This window comes from Lepidochelys kempii, chromosome 20 (genome assembly GCF_965140265.1).
Source record: "Lepidochelys kempii isolate rLepKem1 chromosome 20, rLepKem1.hap2, whole genome shotgun sequence".
In the NCBI taxonomy this organism is placed as follows: Eukaryota; Metazoa; Chordata; order Testudines; family Cheloniidae; genus Lepidochelys; species Lepidochelys kempii.
In genome coordinates this window covers 978,858-1,002,001 of record NC_133275.1, presented here as the reverse complement: position 1 = coordinate 1,002,001, position 23,144 = coordinate 978,858, and the positions used below count along the sequence as shown (strand labels likewise).

The 23,144-nt window shown below is 42.5% G+C and overlaps 1 protein-coding gene across 6 annotated transcripts in view; it reads right to left on the bottom strand.

Moving 5' to 3' along the window:
• Nucleotides 1-3,163: 3,163 nt before the first annotated feature.
• Nucleotides 3,164-23,144, bottom strand: part of SCN8A (sodium voltage-gated channel alpha subunit 8) — a 114,107-nt gene continuing 94,126 nt past the window's right edge. For 5 of the 6 annotated variants that reach the window (XM_073319060.1, XM_073319058.1, XM_073319056.1 and 2 more), the window contains 7 exons: nucleotides 20,628-20,750; nucleotides 14,418-14,702; nucleotides 13,830-13,883; nucleotides 11,935-12,072; nucleotides 10,475-10,579; nucleotides 8,078-8,348; nucleotides 3,164-6,990 (listed from right to left, as the gene is read on the bottom strand). In XM_073319060.1, the coding sequence (XP_073175161.1) occupies nucleotides 5,843-6,990; nucleotides 8,078-8,348; nucleotides 10,475-10,579; nucleotides 11,935-12,072; nucleotides 13,830-13,883; nucleotides 14,418-14,702; nucleotides 20,628-20,750 (2,124 nt within the window). In that variant the 3' untranslated portion in view covers nucleotides 3,164-5,842. The remainder of the gene's footprint in view (nucleotides 6,991-8,077; nucleotides 8,349-10,474; nucleotides 10,580-11,934; nucleotides 12,073-13,829; nucleotides 13,884-14,417; nucleotides 14,703-20,627; nucleotides 20,751-23,144) is intronic. The other variant, XM_073319057.1, reaches the window with a different exon arrangement.

Sequence of the window (23,144 nt, the reverse complement as noted above, 5' to 3'; positions counted from 1 at the left end):
TGCAAGAGAAGAGGTTAAAACAAGATGGACATACCTTTTTATTGCAAATTCCAAAGTAAAAAGATGTACAGTACAAAGGAAATCAAAAGTCAGACTCTCAGACTTCCAGCCCACTGTGTTTTTACATTCTTTCACCACCCCTATCCCCCAAACACCAATTATTTCCTCCTCCTTTCTTCATGTAAAACAGAACAGTGAACAAAATCTAGGGAGGGTGAAAGGGGAAGGCTAATACAGCATGGGGGGGAGGGGGGAAATCAACACATTATCCAGAACAAGTCACATAAGCAAAGTAAAAGGAAGAAAATCTTTGCCCTGATTGTTGTTGAGAAGCTGGGTTCACTGGAGCAGTGCAATTTACAAATGACTCATTTAGCAGCATTTATGGTACCATCTCATTTCCCCCTTAGTCCATGATTCTACTGTGCACATCTAAATAGCACTTGCAGCTGTGAATCTCAAAGCACTTTACAAATGTTAACTAATTGAGCCTCACAACACCCCTGTGAGGTAGGTAATTATACACCCATTTGACAGATGGGTACAACTGAGGCACAGAGAGGTTAAGTGATTTGTCCAAGGTCACACAACATGTCAGCGGTAGAGCTGAAAATAGAACCCAGGAGTCCTGTTTCCCAGTCTCCTGCTCTAGCCACTGGACACCACTCCTCACCTCATCTATGCAGAATACACCCTCCATACGCACACACACATACACACACGCACCTCTCTATAAAATCACAACATGCAACAAACTTGCAAAGGGCAAATTTTTCTCCTCCTTTAACTTTTTTGGTCATTTGTTTAGCATTCTTTTTTTAAAGTGACTGTCAAATCCCGGTGCAGTACACCACAGCCATATCTTGGGCAAGCTTCCCACCAAGTTCAGGCAGTGCCCCACAATCCTGGCTTGCAGTACCCGCAGCTAGTCCAGGATCAGGCTTTCGTGACCAGATACTGACCAATGTTAGGGAATTAGCATTCTGGGTACAGGGGTTGGGTTGGTTATTGTTCTTTGCCATTTGGGTGGGGGGAACCTCTTCTAGGGAGACCTATTTTAAACCAACACCTGATTTGTCTTGCAACCATTTTGACTTGCAACCACTTTGACCCTGGCCTCCAGAGAGACATAACTAGCACATGAAGCTAATGCACTCTCTCACCCTTTAATTGGAAAGAAAAAAGTGTACAAAGGGAAGTGAACAAAGAGGCGACAGCATATGAGTCCTACTGCGCACCACTGAATGGATTCAGCAATGGTCAGCTGCCTCAAAGGCCCCCTATGGCTTACCCTTACTGGAGTTTCTCAAGTGACAGGGGCATCTGGGTTCTCGCCCTTCTGCTGCTCCTGCAGCCACACTGCACGAGCCTTGCTGGGTGTGTTGAGGATGTCAGGTATGCTGGCGGATTTCACGTAGTCTGTACAATTTTGGCGTATGTCTTTAAAAGTGAATGGATTGGAGGGAGAGTGCTGCAGACTTAAGTTCCTTGCACATCGACAGAGCAGATCGAGCACGTGCGAGCAGCGGAGCAAGCGTTCCCTACACCCAGGAGCAAGAGGGGACTGCAGGCTGCATAGCCTCCAATCTGTGGCTTGTGTTGAGCCTACCAGTGAACGGGGGCCAGTTTTGATGGTGTTTTTCGTGATGCATTCACTAAGATATTAACGAACAGCCACCACTTGACCTCACAAAGGCCACCAACCTGCTCAGCTGCTGTCAACATGCTGCAGTCACTGTGCCCAATCACAGCACTAAACTCTGATGAAAATCCCAAGGGGCTGCGGATTGGCACTAAGACCGACCTGTCTGCTAGATACCAGCAAAGAGCCACTAAAGGCCACAAATCTCTCACGGTGAACACTAAAAACAAGAACAAAAACATTTCCACGAGCTTCCCCTGCAACACAAGTTAGGTCTTACTCATGCCACTTTTATATATTTAAAAAAAAAAAAAAAGAACCCAGCAAGAATGGGGGCGAGGAGGTGGAAACCAGTCAAATAAATGGACACTAAGACACTCTTACCTTGTTTATTTCATTTTTCTTTTGGATTATAGTAATGTGATTTTTAATCATGTTTGGGTTAGAGCAGGATGAGCCACCATGCAATCTCTAATACGCTGATCTTCAGCATTGGTCTGGTACAGCTTTAATATTTGTTGCAGCAGAAAACTAAATAATGCAAAAGCTTGGGTGCGGCCTCTATGATGGCAGCTCATGGTTTTTTGTTTTTTTCTTATTCTTCCACATGAGCGTTCGTTTGGTTTTTTTTTTAAAAGTGAAAATAGACCAGAAAAGTGAGTGAAGCAGCTTGAACTGGTATTTCTTTTCCCCCTCCCCAGCCCCTTTTAAGAACAGGGTAATAAATGAACCAAAACAGCATGGAGGATTTTACATATGCTGTGGGGGCGGGAGGGACGACCACTTGTTACAGCCTCACTCTTCTGGCATTTTAATCCAACAGCGGCCTACTGTTTTATTCCCACAACCCTGAATCGGGAATAAAAAATTCCGCATCAAGGACCTTACTACAAAACCCCCCCAAACACCCCCCCCAACAAACACACACACACACTGTATCTGCATTTCTATGCAATGATATGGTGCATGAAGCTATCCTGACCGCTTTATTTCAGACCAAAGCTTCCTTTCCAGCCTCAGCCTCACTGTGTGAAGGTTCCCAAAGATGCAGACCAATTCTCTCAGCACCCTGTGAACTGTGGCTGAGGAATATTTGCTACAAAAAGGAAATTTTTAAAAAATAAAACAAAAAAATGAATTTTTCAGTTGAATAGGAGGATGGACTCTGCTGTCCCTGAACAGCTGGAGAAATTATTCGTTTTATTTTTCAGCAAGACTGATGGTTTAGGATGACCTTTGTATTTAACAGAGACTGATAAATAGTTTAACCGTTAAAAACAGAGAGAGATCGCAGGGAAGTCTTACTTAAAATGACGCCAGTAGCTCCGTGAAGTTACCAGCATGAGCAGCAAATGTACCATCCATCACAGACAGATTGATAGCCCAACTTAAAGAACAATCATGTAGTTTAGCCAAATCTTGCATAGAAATGATCAGAGAACTTATTGCACATTGGAATAACAAAAAAATATTTTTGTGATTGTAAAGATAATCTGCACTAAAGCTTTTCTTTTTGGGGTGTAAGGTTGTTGTTTTGGGGGGCGGGTAGGGAATGTACATTGGCTGACAAACATCTAAAAATCTAAGGAAAATATTTTAAAAATTAAAAACAAACATGGACAATGGCATAAGCCAGACGCCGTTCTATTTAATTCTTGTATTTACAAAAAGGCATGCCGATAAAATAAACGGATATATTACAGTATTTATAATATTTTCTTAAAAAGTTCAACCACACTTTTCAGCTTTTTTTTGTGCTGTTTACAATGTAGCCTGTACATATGTATGTAGTTTTCATCTTTATTATACACCATAGCCTAGTAGTAAGTGGGGTAAATCTAACAGGGTTGAAATGGTCCTTTGTTGTGTTCACCAGTACAGAAGAACTCCTCCACTGACATCATAATGGCTAAACTATGCATTTATACCGTCCAGCTTGGCACAGATGTCTGCCAAATAGCGTTTGTTTTTTTAAGTGACACCTGTCATCTGGGTTGAGAGATTATACAAACCAAACTGCCTCCTGTCATCTAAAAAGTTCTGCTGTCTTACTTTTGCCCTTTTAAAGATACATTTTCTTTGGCCTACGTTCAGTCATCCTGTTTCTCTTCATTCTGCATTACAGGTTCAATGCAGTAATGGCATAATCCCCCCCTTCAAAACGTAACATGGCACCAACAGTAGAACCAGCACACAAGCGGCAGCTGGAAAGCGGTCTTGTTTCCATGCATGGCTACCTTTTCCCACTGGCAAAGAGAACAGGAGGACTTGTGGCACCTTACAGACTAACCAATTTATCTGAGCATGAGCTTTCGGAGCTACAGCTCACTGCATCGGATGCATCAGATCTATACCCCAAGGCTGCTTTGAAGAAAATATCGCCTAGATTGGTGACTGACAGCTGACTTATTGATTGAGGAGGACACTGAAACAGAATATTAAAGGGTCTCATATCCTTACGAAGAAACACAAAAGTTTGAGCTTTCCTGGTGATATTCCCACAGGATGATTTACCACTCAGTGATTAGACTAGTTGAGAGGCAGCTCTAGCGTCTACCCAAATCTGCAGGACCTTTTAGTTACTACAGTATGATAATGTATGAAACAGAAAGAAGGTGAAGGCATCAGACACCTGGCCTTCAGCACCGTGCCCCATGTCACATTGCTATTTTATTGTCAACTGTAATGTGTTCCACTTTGTTTAAAAACCTTGTGGCTACAGAAGCAAGGAAAACCATGAAGCATCAAAGTGCAAGCTTCAAAAAGTAGTAATGATGGAAGAATATAAAGACGACTTCAGAGTTTCACAAATCCATCTGGGTCTCAGCCCCCGCTGCCACTCCAAGAAAGCAACAACTCTGATGAACATGGGATACAATTAAACTCCGTGAGTTACACGTCCCCCATTTAAGATAGATTTATCCAAGTTCCCAAAATTGCACCTGCAGAGACAATATGCTATTTCATACACAGCACTGTTCTCTCTACACTAGGAAGGGCGGCTGAACAATAATTAATATTACAGGACACAAATGACCTTGTTGACTGGTATTTTTTAAGCCCTAGATTTTGGTTTTGCAGTGCCATTCTTGAATATTATATATTCCCCCCTCAAATGGGATCCAGAGCAATATTTAGGTTTTTCTTTCTTGTATGATTATTTGTTTAAATGTGCAAAAGATGGCTGTATGGAAAAGACAGGTTGTTAAACATACACACACACACACACACACACACACACAGATTTCATCTGCTTGTTTCATTTTTTTCCTGCTGGAGGGTGTATGAAAGAAATTGTTACAAATTGGTAAATATTAGTGAAGGGCATGATTATATTTAAGGTTAACCTCCAAATACAGTGTGTGGTAGTCAGTGGAGTGCCTCGAACTTATGGCTTAACCAACTGTTGTGGAAGAGTATTGAGTGTCTTGTGGTTTAATGATTCTTCATGCATGGTTCCTGGTCACAGCATGCCATCATGCAAATCATTTCTATGCATTGAACAAGCACAATTTTTTTTTTAAATCAGCCGGAGCAAGTTTCCAGGCTGAAGATACCTGATTACCCCATCTCCCAAACCAAGTAAAGCCCATGTAGAAAGTAGTATGCAGATAATAAATACCAAATAAACTATGACAATCAAATGGCATGGGCTAAATGGGTGGTTTTTTGTTTCTTTTTTTGTTCAGTTTTTATTTTGCCTTTTTTTTTATTATTTTTTTTTCTGCTTAACTAAATGCAGGAATGCAAATTAGTTTTGCATGAACAAACAAACCCTTTAACATTGTGACTTCTAGGTTTTCTTTTGATAAATCAACAAAATGAGAAAATAATCAATTTTTGGCTGCTTTGGGAGATATATTAATCCAAGCAGCGGGTTTTGTTTTTTAGTGTGTGTGTGTGTTTTTTATTTTGCTTGTTTGTCCCAAGTTGCATTGATAGATGTGGAACATGCAGTAGCCACCTGCCCAAACAGAAAATCCTTTTTTTCCTTTTTAAATGTTCATTTAGAAGGGTCCTTTAAACAGGTGGTAGGTCACTGCTTTTAGATGCAACTTTGTCACACAATAAGCAGACTGTTTGGTATAAGATCTTCAGGTGTCTCCTTAGCTGTTCTGTATTGATATATTTTGTGACGTTTGTAAACAATCTTTTCACTTGCAAATTTTTAAAAATTTGTACAACGTATTTTTGTTTGTCTCAACACTTGGACTCCTTGAAATCTTTTTGTCTTTTTGCTCGTTCTCGTCTTCCTTCCTCCACCCGCAGCTGTTTCTCCTTTTCAGGTTTAGTTACACTGTCATAGGAAGGGAGGGATGCAGTGGATGGGGTGCCTTCTTTTTTCTCCCGATTTGTTCCTCCATTTTCCAGCTTAGTAGAGGCAGACTTCCGGCAAATAAAGCCCCGTTTTGCTAAGCGAACCCTGTAAGCCCGTTGGATAACCACTGCCGAGACATCTTCCTGCTTGCGCCGGAGTGTGGTCGTGATGGGCTCGTAAGACACTTTGGAAGGGTTAGACGCCACAAACCTTTCCTCCATCTGCTGCCTCAGGATGTCCAGCTCCCCACTGTCCCCCAGCACACGCTTGGTGAAGGCAAACAGGATGTCCAGGCAGTGGATCCTGTCCCCGCTTACCATAGGCAAGTCCATGGCGATGAGTTCGATAGTGTTAGGCTTAGGGACACGGAGTGGGTGCTCCAAAGCATCGGCGAAGTCTGCCAGCTTGCAGTACTCAATGAACTGTGTGGCATCAGGGTCAAACTTCTCCCAGATCTCATAGAAGGTTTCAAAGTCGTCCTCGCTCAGCGGGTCAGCACTCTCCTCCGTGGCTACACTGAAGTTCTCCAGAATGATGGCGATGTACATGTTCACTACGATCAGAAAGGAGATGATGATGTAGCTGACGAAGAAAAAGATCCCCACGGAGGGGTTACCACAATCTCCCTTGAAGCTGCTCCCGGGGTGCTCCTTATCTAGGTCGCAGTCCGGCGGCCGGTTCAGGATAGGCAACAGCAAGCCATCCCAGCCAGCCGAGGTGGTGATCTGGAACAAACAGATCATGCTGTTGCCGAAGGTCTCAAAGTTGAACATGTCGTCTATGCCGGCCTCGTGCTTTACGTAGGCGAAGTTCGACATGCCAAAGATGGAGAAGATAAACATGACCAGGAACAGCAAGAGGCCGATGTTGAACAAGGCAGGCAAGGACATCATTAAGGCAAAAAGCAGGGTGCGGATCCCCTTGGCCCCTTTGATCAGACGCAGGATGCGGCCAATACGGGCCAGTCGGATGACTCGGAAGAGAGTGGGCGACACAAAGTACTTCTCAATGAGATCAGCCAGGAACATTCCTAAAGAAGAGGGCAGGGGGAAGATGTTATAACCCAGTTTAAACCAGGCAAGGGAACACTGGCAGTGCTAGCATAGAAAAGCTGGCTCAAACTTCCACAAGGGACCTCTCATTCTGTGTGTGCCTCAATTTTTGGGTGCCCAAATTTAGGCAGCTAGGACCTGAAACTGGCACCTCTTCTTGGGATTTTAAGGTTCAAGGGCATGAAGGCATTTGGACTTGTGTTTCCTTGGTTGTTCATCCCCTGGATCTTAAGGGACAATAATTATTAATCGCACTCAGTGAAAGAGATCTGGAGAAGAGGAACTATGTAGAGCTCATATTGTATTAGCCTGTGGGCCCCACATTCTAAGGCCCGGAGCCTCAAAAGTATTTAGGCTCCTAACTTTCATCGAAATCAATGGAACTGGACCCAAGAGTCAGAGACAAAGCTGGCTCCAATTTGGGGCTGAAGGACAGTCTCTATGCTTTGAGCCAGGTTAGTCCAAAGATATGGGGACTTTTCCAGTAGGGTGAATGCCATCTTTCAAGTGACTCTGGAGTAATTTATGCATTTGCCATAAAAGAAACACAAATCTGAAAACAAAAAGTGAATTCCAGGAGCCCAGTTTCAGCTATTAATTCCAACCCAAACTGGAATCCAGAAGTTGTAAATCCCTCATTGATTGAGGACAAAAAACGAACAACACTTTGTCTAGAGGCAGTAGAGCATTCCAGTCTCAGAGTGGTTTATAAGCATCAGTTATTTAAGCCTTGTAATACCCCTGCGCGGCAGGTTATATTCCTGTTTTAGATGTGAGAAAGTGAGATGTGGAAAAGTGTTTTACCCAGTTTTACGCAGTGAGTGAGTGGCACGGCAGGGAAACACCAGAGTCTTGACTTTCAACCTTTTGCTTTAACTACTAGATCATGTTCTCCTCCCAGAGCTAGAAATAAAACTCAGGAGTCCTGCCTCTTTAATTGCTGGGCCACATTCCATTTCACACCATCCTGCAGACACCTACTTCTAGTGAAGACAGCCTTATCCAACGTGCATGTCAGGAAGGACACTGCACCCCACAAGCTGCTCCACTAGTTACTCCACTTACCCACGACGGACAGAATCACGACCACGAAGTCAAAAATGTTCCATCCAATGGTGAAATAATAGTGCCGCAAGGCAAACATCTTCAGCACGCACTCACAGGTGAAGAGGATGACGAACACCAGGTTGATCCACCAGAGGATGTCTGACATCTGGCTACTCTGTGTGTCTGTTTCCACCATCATGGTCACCATGTTGAAGCAGATGAGCATCATGATGATGATATCGAATGCTTGCTGAGTGACAAGGTCAAAGACAGCTCCTTGGATGCTGTTCTGCATTACAGGAGAGGAGCCATGGATGGGGCGGGGTGGGGGGGGGGGGACACAGAGAGGAAAGGGTTAGCAAGGACTGCTAACAAACAAATCTACCCGTTAGATAAAGGGACACAATTTGCCCCTGATCTACCAAGCCTAGTATCCCTCTTTTGGGAGGCCCTACTCACTATTCCAGTGTCTTCAGACTGGAGAGAAAATGGTGGCTGTCCAACATGTGATCAATTAACACCCCAAAGCATAAGAACAGTCATATTGGATCGGAATAAAGGTCCATCTAGCTCAGTATCCTGTCTTCCGACAGTGGCCAATGCCAGGTGCCCCAGAGGGAATGACCGGAACAGGTGATCATCAAGTGATCCATCCCGTCGCCCATTCCCAACTTCTGGCAAAAGAGGCTAGGGACATCATCCCTGCCCATCCTGGCTAATAGCCATTGATGGACCTCTCCTCCATAAATTTATCTAGTTCTATTTTGAACACTGTTATAGTCTTAGCCTTCACAACATCCTCTGGCAAGGAGTTTCACAGGTTGAATGTGCGTTGTGTGAAAAAAAATACTTCCTTTTGTTTTATACCTGCTGCCTATTAATTTCATTTGGTGACCCCTAGTTCTTGTGTTATGAGAAGGAGTAAATAACACGTCCTTATTTACTTTCTCCACACCAGCCATGATTTTATAGATCTCTATCAGATCCCCCCTTAGTCGGCTTTTTTCCAAGCTGAAGAGTCCAAGTTTTATTAATCTCTCCTCAGATGGCAGCCATTCCATACCCAATCATTTTTGTTGCCCTTTTCTGAACCTTTTCCAATTCCAGTATATCTTTTTTGAGATGAGGTGACCACATCTGCACGCAGTATTCAAGATGTGGGCGTACCATGTATTTATATTGAGGCAATATGATATTTTCTGCCTTATTATCTATCCCTTTCTTAATGATTCCCAACATTGTTTGCTTTTTTGACTGCCGTTGTGCATTGAGTGGATGTTTTCAGAGAACTATCCACAATGACTCCAATATCTCTTTCTTGAGTAGTAACAGCTAATTTAGACTCCATCATTTTATATGTGTCATTGGGATTATGTTTTCCAATGTGCATTACTTTGCATTTATCAACATTGAATTTCATCTGCCATTTTGTTGCCCAGTCACCCAGTTTTGTGAGATTCCTTTGTAGCTCTTTGCAGTCTGCTTGGGACTGAACTATCTTGAGTAGTTTTTTATCATCCGCAAATTTTACCACCTCACTGTTTACCCCTTTTTCCAGATCATTTATGAATATGTTGAATAGGGCTGGGCCCAGTACAGACTCCTGGGGGATACCACTATTTACTCTTTCCATTCTGAAAACTGACCATTTATTCCTACCCTTTGTTTTCTACATTTTAAGCAGTTACCAATCCATGAGAGGACCTTTCCTCTTATCTCATAACTTAACTTTGCTTAAGAGCCTTTGGTGAAGGCTTTCTGAAAATACACTATATCCACTGGATCCCCCTTGTCCACGTGCTTGTTGACCCCCCTCAAAGAATTCTAGTCGATTGGTGAGGCATGATTTCTCTTTACAAAAACCATGTTGACTCTTCCCCAACCATCTATACATCTATGTATCTGACAATTTTGTTCTTTACTATAGTTTCAGCCAGTTTGCCCAGTACAAAGTACTTGTAATGAAATGTAATTACCAGTGCTACAGGCTGCCCAAATCTTATCACCAGCATATCCATGCTCTTTGCTGAGAGCCTTGAAGGCCAGTGCTATTATCCACATTTAGAGATGGGGAGCAGAGGCACTGAGAGACCAGTGTGACCTGCCCAAGGTCCCACTGGAAGGCTGTGGTAAAACAAGTAATTGAACTCAGGTCTCCTGAACCTTAGGCTAGCATTATAACTACGGAGCCATCCTTCCTCTCAGATGCTAAACTCTCAGGACTGGCTCCAGCTGGCAAATCAAGTACGACACACAATGACTTTCTCGGATTATTACACCTGCAGTATAACAAGGCATTGTGGAGTCTAGAGTGAATCTTCAAAGCAATGGGCACTGGTATGAGGTGGCTCAGCACTGTTGAAAATTGGCCCCATAGTTATTGTTCCTCTAGCTCCTGTTAAATCACACACTTACCAGAGGCCGGGGAATAGGTTTCTGAGGTTTCTTTGAGCCAAGTTTTTTCATGGCATTGTAGTATTTCTTTTGTTCTTCTGTCATGAAGATATCCTGACCTCCAAAGTAAAAGAGGAGAAGCAAAAAAGAAAGCTGGTTATAATCAGTCCATGCACATTAAGGGAAAGGGATCACAGGACAGGCTCAGCTACTAGGCTACATGCCGTGGGGCAAACTTTCTTATTTAGATAGAAATAATTTGCACCAGATTCCAAAATTATTGAAGTTATTCTGCAAATTACCCTGGCTCGCAGACCATCTGCTAACACAGTTTGGTGGCTGCGTTACCGGTGCAACTCCCTCACTTCAGGCTTGGAGTGAAAGAAGAGGCAGAGAATGGCCGAGACTTATGGCATACCCCACTTCCATTCTCTTATGGAATTTCACAGATTCATAGAAATATAGGGCTGGAAGGGACCTCAAGAAGTCATATTGTCTATCCCCCACAATGAGGCAGGATTAACTACATCTAGACCATCCCTGACAGGTGTTTGTCTAACCTGTTCTTAAAAATCTCAAAGGACAGGAATTCCACAAGCTCCCTAGGTGTCCTGTTCCAGTGTTTATCCTATAATAAGTTTTTCCTCATATCTAGCCTAAATCTCTCTGCAAACTGAGCTGATTACTTCTTGTTCTATCCTCAGTAGATATGGAGAACAATTGATGACTGTCCTCTCTATAACAACTTTTTACATATTTGAACATTATGATCCCAGCCAGCTTTCTCTAGACTAAGCATGCCCAATTCTTTCAACCTTTCCTCATAGGTCAGGTTTTATAACGTCATTTTTGTCATTCTCCTCTGGACTCTCTCCAATTAGTTCACATCTTTCTTCAAGTGCGGTGCCCAAAACTGGGCACGGTTCTCTAGATCAGGCCTCACCAGTGTTGAACAGAGCACCACACTATCAACTCATAGTCAGTTTGCGATCGATCCACTATAAGCCACCCCATCCCTTTCTGCAGTACTGTTGCCTAGCCAGTTATTCTCCACTCTGTATTTGTGCCATTGATTTTTCTCTCCTAAGTGTAGTACTTTGCTGGAATTGAAGGTCTGAAATAAAGACATGACTACAAAATAGAGACATGAATGAAAATCAAGGTGTGTTTAGGGGAATCTACAACTTTTCTGAACCTCACTAAAGTTTGGGAAAAGATTAAGTTGGTTCTTGTTTTATTGCAACTTGTTTGCCCAGCCCCCTTCCTTAAACAGGCACTGGGGGCAAGTCGATAAGGGTGGTTAAGAGTCACAAACAGTCTGCGATGCTAAGTTCTAAGCGATGAGGCTCAACACCGGAATCACTGAGTGAAGTTCTATGGTGACATTACGCAGGAGTGTCCTGACCTTAAAATCCATTCATCTGTTTGTCCGGCAAATAGCCCAGATCTGCCTCTTTAACCAATAAAAAAAGTGGACCTATCTTTTTCTTTTGTTGATTGAAGTTATCAATGATGACACCAATAAACAAGTTCAGGGTGAAAAAGGAGCCAAAGATGATGAAGATTACAAAGTAGATGTACATGTAGATGTTGTCCTCATACTTGGGTTGCTCTTCTTGCTGAATGCGGGGATGGGGAGAGAAACAGACATTGCAAAGACAGTATAAACTATTGGTACAAAGAGCTGTTGTCTCAGTTCAAGGGTCTGTGTTAGACTAGGAAGGTGGCATGTGGCTCTTCTGGAACTTTTCTACCTTTCTTTCTTTTCTTTTTTTTTTGGTTAATTTTGTGCTGGTGAAACGCGCCTCACTGGCAGCATGTGCTCACCTGCAGAGCTCCAGTACAAGCTTCCCCATCAGCACATCCCAGGGGAGCTCTGATGAAGACAGGAGTTCAGTCTCCACCTACATTCAGACCTTTACACTTCTGGCTGCAACGAGCTGCCAGCTTGGATGGTGTTTTTTATGATGTGATAAGCAGGAACTGGACCCAGTCCCACCCAAAATCTTTTCACATAGGGGGCACCAAATAGCCATCAGATAGGATGAATTTATGATCACAACCAATCTGGGCCAGACTTGAGCTGGTTACCTAGAGGAGAAAGCATCTGTAAAAGTTTTACCAATCCTGAGCTATCTCCTTCCCAACACAGGTTCTATAATTAAGGTCCTGGAGCCCTCCCTTTTGCAGATTTCTAACCAGGGCTCTGGAGCAACCAAGAAAATGCCATCAGAGAACCAATCCCTGTTTATGCACTGAAGCCAGTGCCTACTGAGACAGGACTTTGCGGGAAGGGTTAGTCACAGCTCTGACTCAGTTATTTATTTCACTATGGAGCCTCAGTATCTTTCTTGATTTAAGGAGCTTCCAGTGACCTGGAAGAGAACACCGGCCTAAATCCCACTTCAGTGCAACTGGAGGACACTTTGATGGTAATACACAAACTTCTTAAATGAACCTGATTACCCACCTTCGAATCATTAGTAAAGCCAAAAACCCTGATTTTTGGAAGTGTGACACACTCACAGCTCCCCTCAACTTCAACTGGAGTTTTGGGTGTGCAGCCCATAAAATATCCAGTGATTTGCAAATCAGAGAGGAACCATAAAATCAGGGCAGGAACACACACTGTGAAGGTTAATATCTTGCGTTTAAAAACAGTAAGAACCTCAGATGAGGAAACAGTGAAAACAAAAACAGTTTAAATATCCCCCCCCCCCCCCATTCATGCTGTTTGCCTTTTTGTCTTTCACTCAACATGAAACAGTGAAATCAGAGTAGTCATTTTCTTCTGTTTCTTTTTATAGTCAGTTTCATTTTCTGGTTCTGAGGACAGCACATTTGGGGTCCCATCACTGACTGAAAAAAAAGTTTTTTAAATTCCAAATTCCATTTTACTTGAAACTAAGAAGAAGAAGAAAAAAAAAGAAAATATTGGTGTTTACTCTACCCTGGCACTATGCGGGTACATCATGGGTGCCAGGCAGCTAGAATTTACCTCTAAGCCTGGGCAGGGGTACATGGCAACTATGCAGCTAATATTCCTGCCATTGGACTGGAATAGGAGCCAAGATGTGACCAAAGAATCTGTGAAATGGCAGACCTAGCAGCTATATCCCCTTCCTCCCCAAGGTGTTCCCCCACCCCGTGTCCAAAGATGAAATAAACATCCCCTTGCACTCCTTCTGTGCTGTAATTCTCCTAAAGTGAACCTCACTCTTTTAGGTTCTGTACAACATCCTTTAATGGATAATAATGCTGTAACTGCAGGAAATGCAATCGAATGATCACTATTGCAAATAAATAAAAACAATAAGCACAATTTAAGAATAAGAAGTGGAATTTTGGAGGAGAGGTTGTGGGGAACGTGCTTTACCTTTCTGGAATCTACCGCTGCATACATGATATCCATCCAGCCCTTGAAAGTAGCCTAGTGAAGAAAAGCACATATTCTTTTAGAGAGAAGTAATTTAAAATGAGCCTGGATAGATTAGATGTGTGGTACAGAACTGTATGAGGGGAGGTCTCACTTACTCTCTTGCTTTCCCTTTATAAGGCACTATTTAATTTCACCTGTTGCAGATCTGTGATTTTTATGGGCAATTTATTTGAATCTGCCTTTTTCTCATGAAGTGGAGAACTTCATATACATTTTTAAAGACATTTTATTGTTGCCTCATTAAATCCAGGGTTTGGTGGGGTTTTAAAAATTGCATAATTAAAAGTGTTTTTTAAAAAATAGACTGGATAGAGCTCTCTGGGAATACAGGGTTAGAGGCACCCCAGGCAGGGCCAAATGTGCAACTTATGTCAAAATGAGGCTCAATGGCCTGATCCAATGTACATTCAAGTCAACAGGAGTGTTGAATTAGGGGCGTAAGAGGGAAAAACCTAGAGATGGAGATGGTCTGTTAGAAGATCTAACATCTACTGTGGGCTTGGAGGTGGGAAAGGCAAAACTTACAATTTGGAGAAGCGCCAGGTATCCTGCCCCAACATTGTCAAAGTTAATTTTCACGTTCTTCCATCGGATCTCAGTGGAGTTGGGCGGCATCAGTGCTTCACAATCAGTCCTGTTGTTAACTATCTCTATTTCGAAGCGCTCCTCAGATGTCTCGTTAAAGCAGTAATGGTATTTCCCAGCAAACAGGTTAACCCCCATAATGCTGAAAATCAGCCAGAAGATAAGGCAGACCAACAACACATTCATAATGGAAGGGATAGCGCCAACCAGGGCGTTGACAACCACCTGCGTTGGAAGGGGTGGGAGAAAGTTTTAGTATAAAACAGAAGACAGTAGGCAGCAAGCATTAATACAGCTGTTTTTCGGGGGGAATAGGAGGCGAGGCCACTGACAGGTCCGTGGCTTTTAGTCTAGACTAGAGTTTGCAGTAAATTATTTCCAAGTGGCTAAAGGTTCTGTTTAGAAGCCCACTGGATACTGGGCTAGATGGACCATTGGTCTGACCCAGTCTGGCTGTTCTTATGTTCATCTGTTGAGATCCTGTTTATTTTAAAAACAGGGTGAGTTCTTTTTGGATCTGCTGACTTTGAGTTTGTTTTTTTGTGGGTGTGGGTGTGTGTTTGTGCGTGCATGTGTACAAGAATTGCTTTTAAATAATTTTGATTGCCAAAGGGAAAAAATGATGTTACTGAGTGAGGCTGGGCTCAAACTCTCTTCACAATAATCAATAGACTCCTACCTGACTAATTGCTCAAAGCCAGGTCCAAGGATATTGCTCATGGATTTGGAGGAATTTATCAGCCAGTGGCCCTTATGGCCATTCCCCACTTTAAAACAAGGCTGTGGTCACTTACAGACCCGCTTCCTGCTCCCACTGAGGTCAGTGGGGAATTCTGAGCCATTGACTTCAATGGGAGCAGGATCGAGCCCTAAAATTGTTCTCTTAAGACTAAGCCATGAGTCAGTGTAAACATCAAGATAATATTTGTGACTAAGCAAGGCGACCATGTTGTCTCAGGCAAATAGCTGAGCATGCAGGTTTGCAAGCTCAAGAAGAAAGAAAAGCCATATTCCCTTCTCCAAACTGCAGCAAATAAAACAGGAAGTGGTGTGCTGTTTGGTCACAGCTCATCTTTTCACCATTTCCTAATTTGAGTCTCAGAAATTTGGAGCGGTGTTTCCCCAAGCCCTCTCCTGACAAACACATGGCAGAATTTAAGCTCTCATGCTTTTAACGTAGCCAGGCCAGTGGGATATTAAATCTTTTATTACAATTCTCCTATATTAGGTTCCTTTAGTAAATTAAAATTTTAAACTGTTTCATCCCTTCTGTCTAGTGTCAAAGAGGAACACTAATCAAAGTTCTAGTCAAACACACTGGTTTCAGGCATTCTGTAATTCAGGGTTTAAACAATAAATATATGACAATTAATAACAATGTGGACTCCTCATAGCACTTTTCAGGCAGGTCTCAAGGTACTTTACAAAGAGTCAGAAAAGCAATTGGGGTGGGAGTTGCAGTGACTCTTTGCTTCCTAAGGCATTTTCATTATCACTGAAATGCTGATGGTGGCCTAAGCACAGAACTGGCAATCAGATCTTCTGTTCCGGACTCTGCCACTAACTGGCTGCCATGACCCTGAGCAAGTCATTTTGCCTTTCTGAGCCTCAGTTTCCCCACCCAAAATAGAGGTGTCAGAGTCAGGTACAGAACCCAAGTTTCAGCTCTTCCTTAAACCACCAGATCACAGCTGTTCCTCAAAAGAAGTCACGGTTAATGAAAATGCCCTAGGTAGTAAATAGTCACTACACCAGCCCTCCTAGTCCTCCCTGGCAAAAAAGATCAATTAAGCCAGTGATTTGCCCTCTTGGGATGCTCTTACTATCACTTATGGGAATTAAGATATTGAATGATCCCAGTCCCTTCTACCAGTTACTTCATGCAAAATGCCAAAGTGTCTCAGCAGTCACAAATGGTGGAACGCTAACCTCCCTGGTGAGACATGTCTAAATCAGACTCTCAAACTGATCACTTTCTGCATCATTATTTCATGTTTAAATGTTTTATGTAACAAAATAATTAGTAATGATTTAGTCATGTTTCATGTTGACTCAAGTGTCTCCACTCTGTAATCCAATGGGATTTCCCTATATATGCTCACTGAAAATTATACTGGTCCTGAAAAGAGATGGACTGAAACCAGAAACTTGGATTCGCATCCCAGAAATTTAGACCCAACTCTAAACTTCATGGCTTGGCCCCATCTCTACCCCTCAATAACTTCATACAAAATCTACAGATAATTTAAATTCAGCATAATAATTGACCAGGATGCCATTTTAGCTTTTAGATGCCCCATCAACTTGGCAATGTGGCAGTAAAAGGGTTAAATACACATGTACTTCTACTGAATGAAGTTTTCCCTGCAACGATTAACAGGGTTTGAGACTAATCACTAATCAGTTTTACACCAGCATAAATCCACTGACTTACATTGGTATGAGATCAGCATCAGGTCCTTTAAATAGATGCTAAATACACACCTTTCCTTCCAATTACCTACTCCCCTAAGTGCACACACCACAGTGAGCACCTACTGTATTTTACAACTATTCAGATATTGGAATGCTGATATACCCCTGATAAGTTGTAGAGTAAGCATGCTGACTGGACAAATGCTCTCGCTTCCTGTAATCATTTACCTGAATAAACGGAATCAACTCACACTGTTTAAACTGATCATTATAACCATAACCAACTTTCAAAAAATCTGAGAGAGGGAACATGGCTTTTGTGTGCAGACTGTGCATTGGCAATTGACAAAAGTGCATGCATGTTTCATAGCATTACTGTCATACTTCCTGAATAATTTAAGAGCAGAGCAAGCTCTTTAAAATGCAGATTACTATGGAGTAGAGAAAAGCAAAGAACTACTTGTAATGTTTCCTTTGCAAAGGCATTTCAAATTACTGTCCTTGGGGTTGGAGGGATTGTTTTGGTACACTTATATCAAAGTCAGAACAAAAAAGAATGGAAAAAGTTACACAGTAGCACAGTTACAGTTAACCCCTTTGTATCAATTTTGCTGAAGTGAAACAGTTTCCCAATTTTAAGTATCTGTGAACCTCTCGATTTCACACCAGGTACAATTCAAAATCTCCAGGTGGGTGGGGGTAGGAATGGGAGGGGTGGGGAGATCATTCTCTCCAGCATGATTTACATTTATTTTTTAAAATGCCATTTATTATCTATGGACTTCATACTAGTTCTTTTTCCTTTCTGATTATACTAGTCTCTGTGACCATGTTATATCGTTATATAAACCACTTTTAAGCATTAAACTTTAGCAAAAGAACACGTCCTAATGACAAAAAAAAAATTATGAACATTGTGTTGACGTTGCAGTAGGGTGCAAATTGGTTCTTTCTGGATGAAATTCATCCTAGTGCAGAAGGACCCTTCATACCACACAAACTCCACATTTGTCCATTGTTGGAGAAGTGTACACAAAAGTGGGGGGTCCTGGGGGCCCGTCGGCTGGAGAAGCAACTGTGGAGGGGGTGCTCTAGACCCCTAACTTTGCTAGACTCCATATGAACAAGGCCTGATCATTCCGGCTTTGTGCCACTGGAACAAATTTCACCCTTTGTGATTGTGCTATGTAACTTGTAAGCCACTGTTTAGCATTAAACTAAAAGCCCTACTGGCAAGGGGGAAAACCCCTCTCCCCCACCCCCAAAGCAGATTGATATAGCCCCAGAGAGGAATCAACCCTGTTTGTATTTAGCATGTAGTTCACACAAGCCATCTTTGCTCAACCTAGATTTTAAGTCTTAATCATACAATTATGCTTTTTTATAAGAATCTCAGACAGGAATTTAAGTTAAAGGCTATCCTGATAGATATACTAAATTTGTAGCTTTGAGGATATTAATATTTAATCCACACCTTTATTATGACCCAAATGATGTTAACAGTATCAAGCTGTAGACAAAGCTAGGGTGACATTCTGGCCCCACTGAAGTCAATGGGAGATTTTTCATTAATGTCAATGGGGCCAGGATTTTAGTGTGGAAAGGCTACGGATTTTTCCAAGAGTGTCAGTTCAGGCGAATGTCCCACGAGCATCTCAAGGTTAAGATAAAAACACACATGGTCAATACCTGAAATCTGTTTTTAGCAGATAAAGGCCATTTCCAGTAATGATACTTCATATTAATACCATGCACTTGTATAATGCCTTACACCTAAGGATCTCAAAGCACATTACAAACAGTAATTAAATGTCTCAACACCCTTGTGAAGTATTATTAACCTCTCTGTGCCCTGTACCAAGGGGCTAAGTGACTTGCCCAAGGTCACTCCCAAATCAGAGGCAGAATCACAGCTCCCTGTATCTGGTTCCAGCAACAAGACACTGCTGCCTCTTCATGCACTTAGGGTAAAATGTGCTCCTGCACAGGATGCGAGCACACAGCTTATGTCCACTAAGCCCTCACATTTGAGAATAAATGGGATATAAGTAGCCATGGGGTGAATTTAACCATTGAGTTTGCTGTATGTGCCAACAGCCATGAACTGCATGAAACAATTATAATGTTTTTGGCACTGGGAAAAGGGAATCGAGAATTCTGCTTCAGCTATTTAAATTATTTTAAATTGACACAGATTTCATTCCACTATAACAAAACTGGAACTGTGGTTCTGAGGGTGGATGAGCAGGACTGGCTTTTCAGGGGCTGTACTGTGACTGTGCTATTGAAGAAATTTGCAGAAAGATTTTTATAGGATTAGCCTCATCAGGATCATTTCTGCACAGTTAAGGTCTCACTAGTGCTTTCTACACAACTCTGATATGGCCATGTTGTGTAGCTAACTTGAGGTTAGTGTATGTAGCCAACAGCGACTACCCTCAGTACAAACTATTGCTTCCACTGGATTTTCTTTATAGATATTGTAGTTTATGTCATGCCCTAGAGATCTATTTGAGAATTCCTTTAACAGGCCATTATATGCCTTAGGCCATTATTTTGCTCTAAATTACACCCGTGTAAATCCAGAGTAATTCCACTGACTCCACCGGAGTTAACTCCAGAGGTGCCCTGGAGTAAATTTAGAGTTTAGTATGATCTCCCAGCTGTTTTATTCCATTTCTTCTATGATACCTTTAAATTTCAGTGTGCATTTTCTTGATCTTTAGTGCAAAAGACCTAAATTAACATTTTTCACAACAGCAACAGTGAAAATCCGTTGGTCCAACATACCCTTTACCTACAGAAAGGTATGTTTTGTTGGATTGTTTTGCTTTTTTGTACATGATTATTTCAATACAAAAGGAGGGGGGAAAGCACCAAAATATAAAATCAGTGGCAAAGTAACAAGACACTGCAATCATTTCAAATGGAATCCCCATGACATTGGTGCCATCTAACAATTTCAGGAAAGCTTGTTAAGTTCAATGCTTTGCTTGTGCTTTGTTGCTAATATCACAGTGACAGGACCGGGTACCATAAAAGCATGGTAAAAGGGAGGGAGTGGAAAGGAAAGCTTCACTATCAGACAAGGCTTCCAGTCATCACCAGACTGGATTGAGAACAACAAGGTGCAACAAGAGGAATTAAACCAAAAGCTTTTTTGAAACAGCTGAGCTCTCCCCCATTTCCTTCCCGCAGGGACTAAAGGCCTGAGTTATCCAAGAAGGAGAAGCAGCTTTTTACTGACTTACATACATTAGATATTTTTATAAACCCTTTAAATTCTCCTTTGATTAAATCCCACCAGCTCCCACTGTGGCCAACACCTTGGGGGAGAGAGGGGGAAGACATTTGAGGTGGTTCGAATTCTGCTTCTTTGCACCTGGTGATTCTCCCTAGATAAAAAAAGTTACAGCTGAAAAGCCCCCTCAGATGCTAGAGGTAAAAGCCAGGCCAAATGAGAACAGCCAAGTGTTGAACATGTTCTGCGAATGGCATGTGGTTTGGGCCAATAATTAATGTAATGAGGCAGCTAAATGTATCTCCCTTCTTTAAAAGGGGAGTGTGCAGCAGAGGGCAGGGTAAGGGGACATAAACAGGGGTGTGTGATCAAGTTAGCAGCTGCATCATGATTCTGCCTGGAATTATCTTTCCACCAGTTTGATCAGTTCTAGCATGCTTAAAAAAACCCGCTCCACAGGCATGCAGAAGGATCAGCTGCTAATGGCATCTTACCCTCATCCCCTCAAATCGGGACAACGCTCTTAAAGGCCTCAAAGCTCTTAGTGTCCTAAGGGACTTTATGGCACCTAGTTCCGAGTAGCCCAGGGCATTAGCTACAAGGCTGACTAAAGAGACCTACACAGAAAACAAAAAGAAAAAGAAAAAAAAAAGAAAAAAGGTTCCAAACTGTTAGAATGAATCCCCTAGCACTGATTGCCCAGCCCAGACTGCAGGTCTGGGGCCCCCATAGAAAAATGCCGAAGACATGACACCAGCTGCCTACTTCACTTGACTGAAACGACCTGAAAGGAAATAATGTGGTTGAGAGAGGCATAAGAAAAAAACAAAGGGGAAAAAAGAAGTGAGAGAGAGGCAGAGACACACAGACGGAAACAGGGTCTGTTGGAAGGAGGAGCCCAAACGGATGACAAGAACCTTACCCTGGCCCTTTTATTGTCTGCAGGGTCCAAGCAGCTCCCATTAAATTAAGCCAGACAAATTTTAAAGGTACCTGTGAGAAAGAATACAGATAAATACACACACTGCACAAATTGTCCTGCTCAGCTTATTCAAAGAGCAGTCGCCTCACTCATTCCTGGTGGCGGTGTTCTTTCTACAGCAGTGACCACTGAGGAATAGAGTTTATTACTTTATATCAAAAACATAAGAATAATTTTGGGGGTGGATTGGTATCATAAAATACTGAACACCCTTGGCTTTAAAGCACTCCGTTTCAAATTTCTATCACTTTTAAACCTGACTTTTTGGTTCTGCTAACACAGCACTTCTCTAGCATCTCCATACAAAGATTTGCAAAGGATGCAGAGCTTTATCATCACTGAGCATCACAACCTGCTTTGAGGGAGGGGTAGTATAATCACCCCATTTTACAAATGGGGAAAGTGAGGCACGTGATAACGACATGACTTGCTCAGAGTCACACAGTGGGGCTATGATAAAGCTGGGGATAGAATCTAGACGTCCTAAGTCCACTGTGCTCTGCCTTAATCCCAAAGCCATCCTTTTTTGTTAAAGATCATGGCTTAGAATACAACTTAGGGTCCATTACTGTGAGCTACGGAATGTCCTCAGTAGGTGCTGAGGGCAACTAAGCCTCTTGCAGGACTGGGTCCTTATTCTGTGAATTCAAAGGGACCTTCTGCCCGTAAAGTACCATGTACACTTAATGGCGCTACAGACATGATCCAATTTCCATTTCAGTCACTGGAAAGACTCCTGTTTATGACACTGGGATGTGGATAGGGTCCTGTATAATAACTGTCCTTCACCATCAACACATTCATCGGCCTCCCATAAGAGCGCTTGTGATTTAAAATCAACCACTGTTACACTACAGAGACACATAAGGACAAGTATCTAAACCATTTAAAAATGTCAGTTGATCATTATGTATCATGAAATAACTGAGCCCTTACACAGCCATTTTCCTTATCAATCATTAGCTAGTTAATCCTCATAACAGGATGCAGTTCCTAACAGTGAATTTTTATCCTCCTTTAAAACATGGAGAAACTGAGGCATTCAGCGGTAAATGAACTTTAAGGATGATGCCAGTTCATTCTAGAAATGGGCTCAAGGAACCAAATTCAGGACCAGATTTCTAATGCTCCAATATTCAGGGATGCTTTGGTCTGGGCTATTGATTCAAGTCTCTCTGAGTACATCTACATGGCAAAAAACCGCAGCAGTGAGTCTCAGAGACTAGGTCAACTGACTTGGGGAGGTGGGAGGGGCTCTCAATGTAAGCCTAAAATAGCAGGGTAGATGTTCAGGCTAGAACCTGGGCTTTGAAACCCTGTGAGGTGGAAGCCTGGCTCCAGCCCAAACCTAAAAATCTACACTGCTGTTTTTAGCCCTGCAGCTCAAGCCCTGCGAGCCTGAGTGAGTTAACCTGGGCTCTGAGACTGCTGCTGCAGGGAGGTGGGGGTTGGAGGGGGTTGCTGTGTAGATGTATCCTCTGTCATATTTATGACAGCTGTCTTCTTGCTTGATATGCAGTGGTTTGGACCAGGGACTGTCAGAGCTGAAAGTATGAGTATGTACTTCCTGATGTGAAGAGTCAGACGGGGGCCGCAACAGATCAGGGATAGAAGGGGACACACAATACATGGACCTGGGGGTTACATAGTCACGGTCTATCACAGTTTTCCAGAACAGTAACTCTACCCAGTATGAGACACATTATTTTTCTCTTCCCTCACCATAGTCACATACATTTGAGCTTGAGTCACATACCCTGCCAGGTACAGGGAGATGAACACCAATGTTAAGGGATTTAGGAGTGAAGGAATCTCATTCTAAAGCAAGAAAAGAGTTTAGTAATCTCAGCCACTGCCCACTTTTTTCTGACAGAAGCATCAGGATCTTTGGTATCTCGGAAAAAGCAGGTGCATTTCAGTGTTTCAAATAGGCCCCGAAATGAGCGTGGTGTGTGGACATGCGTTTGAACTGATCTGTGGGAGGAGCTGCCTGAGGCGTGTGTAAGGGGGCATGGAGGAAGTGGGATTG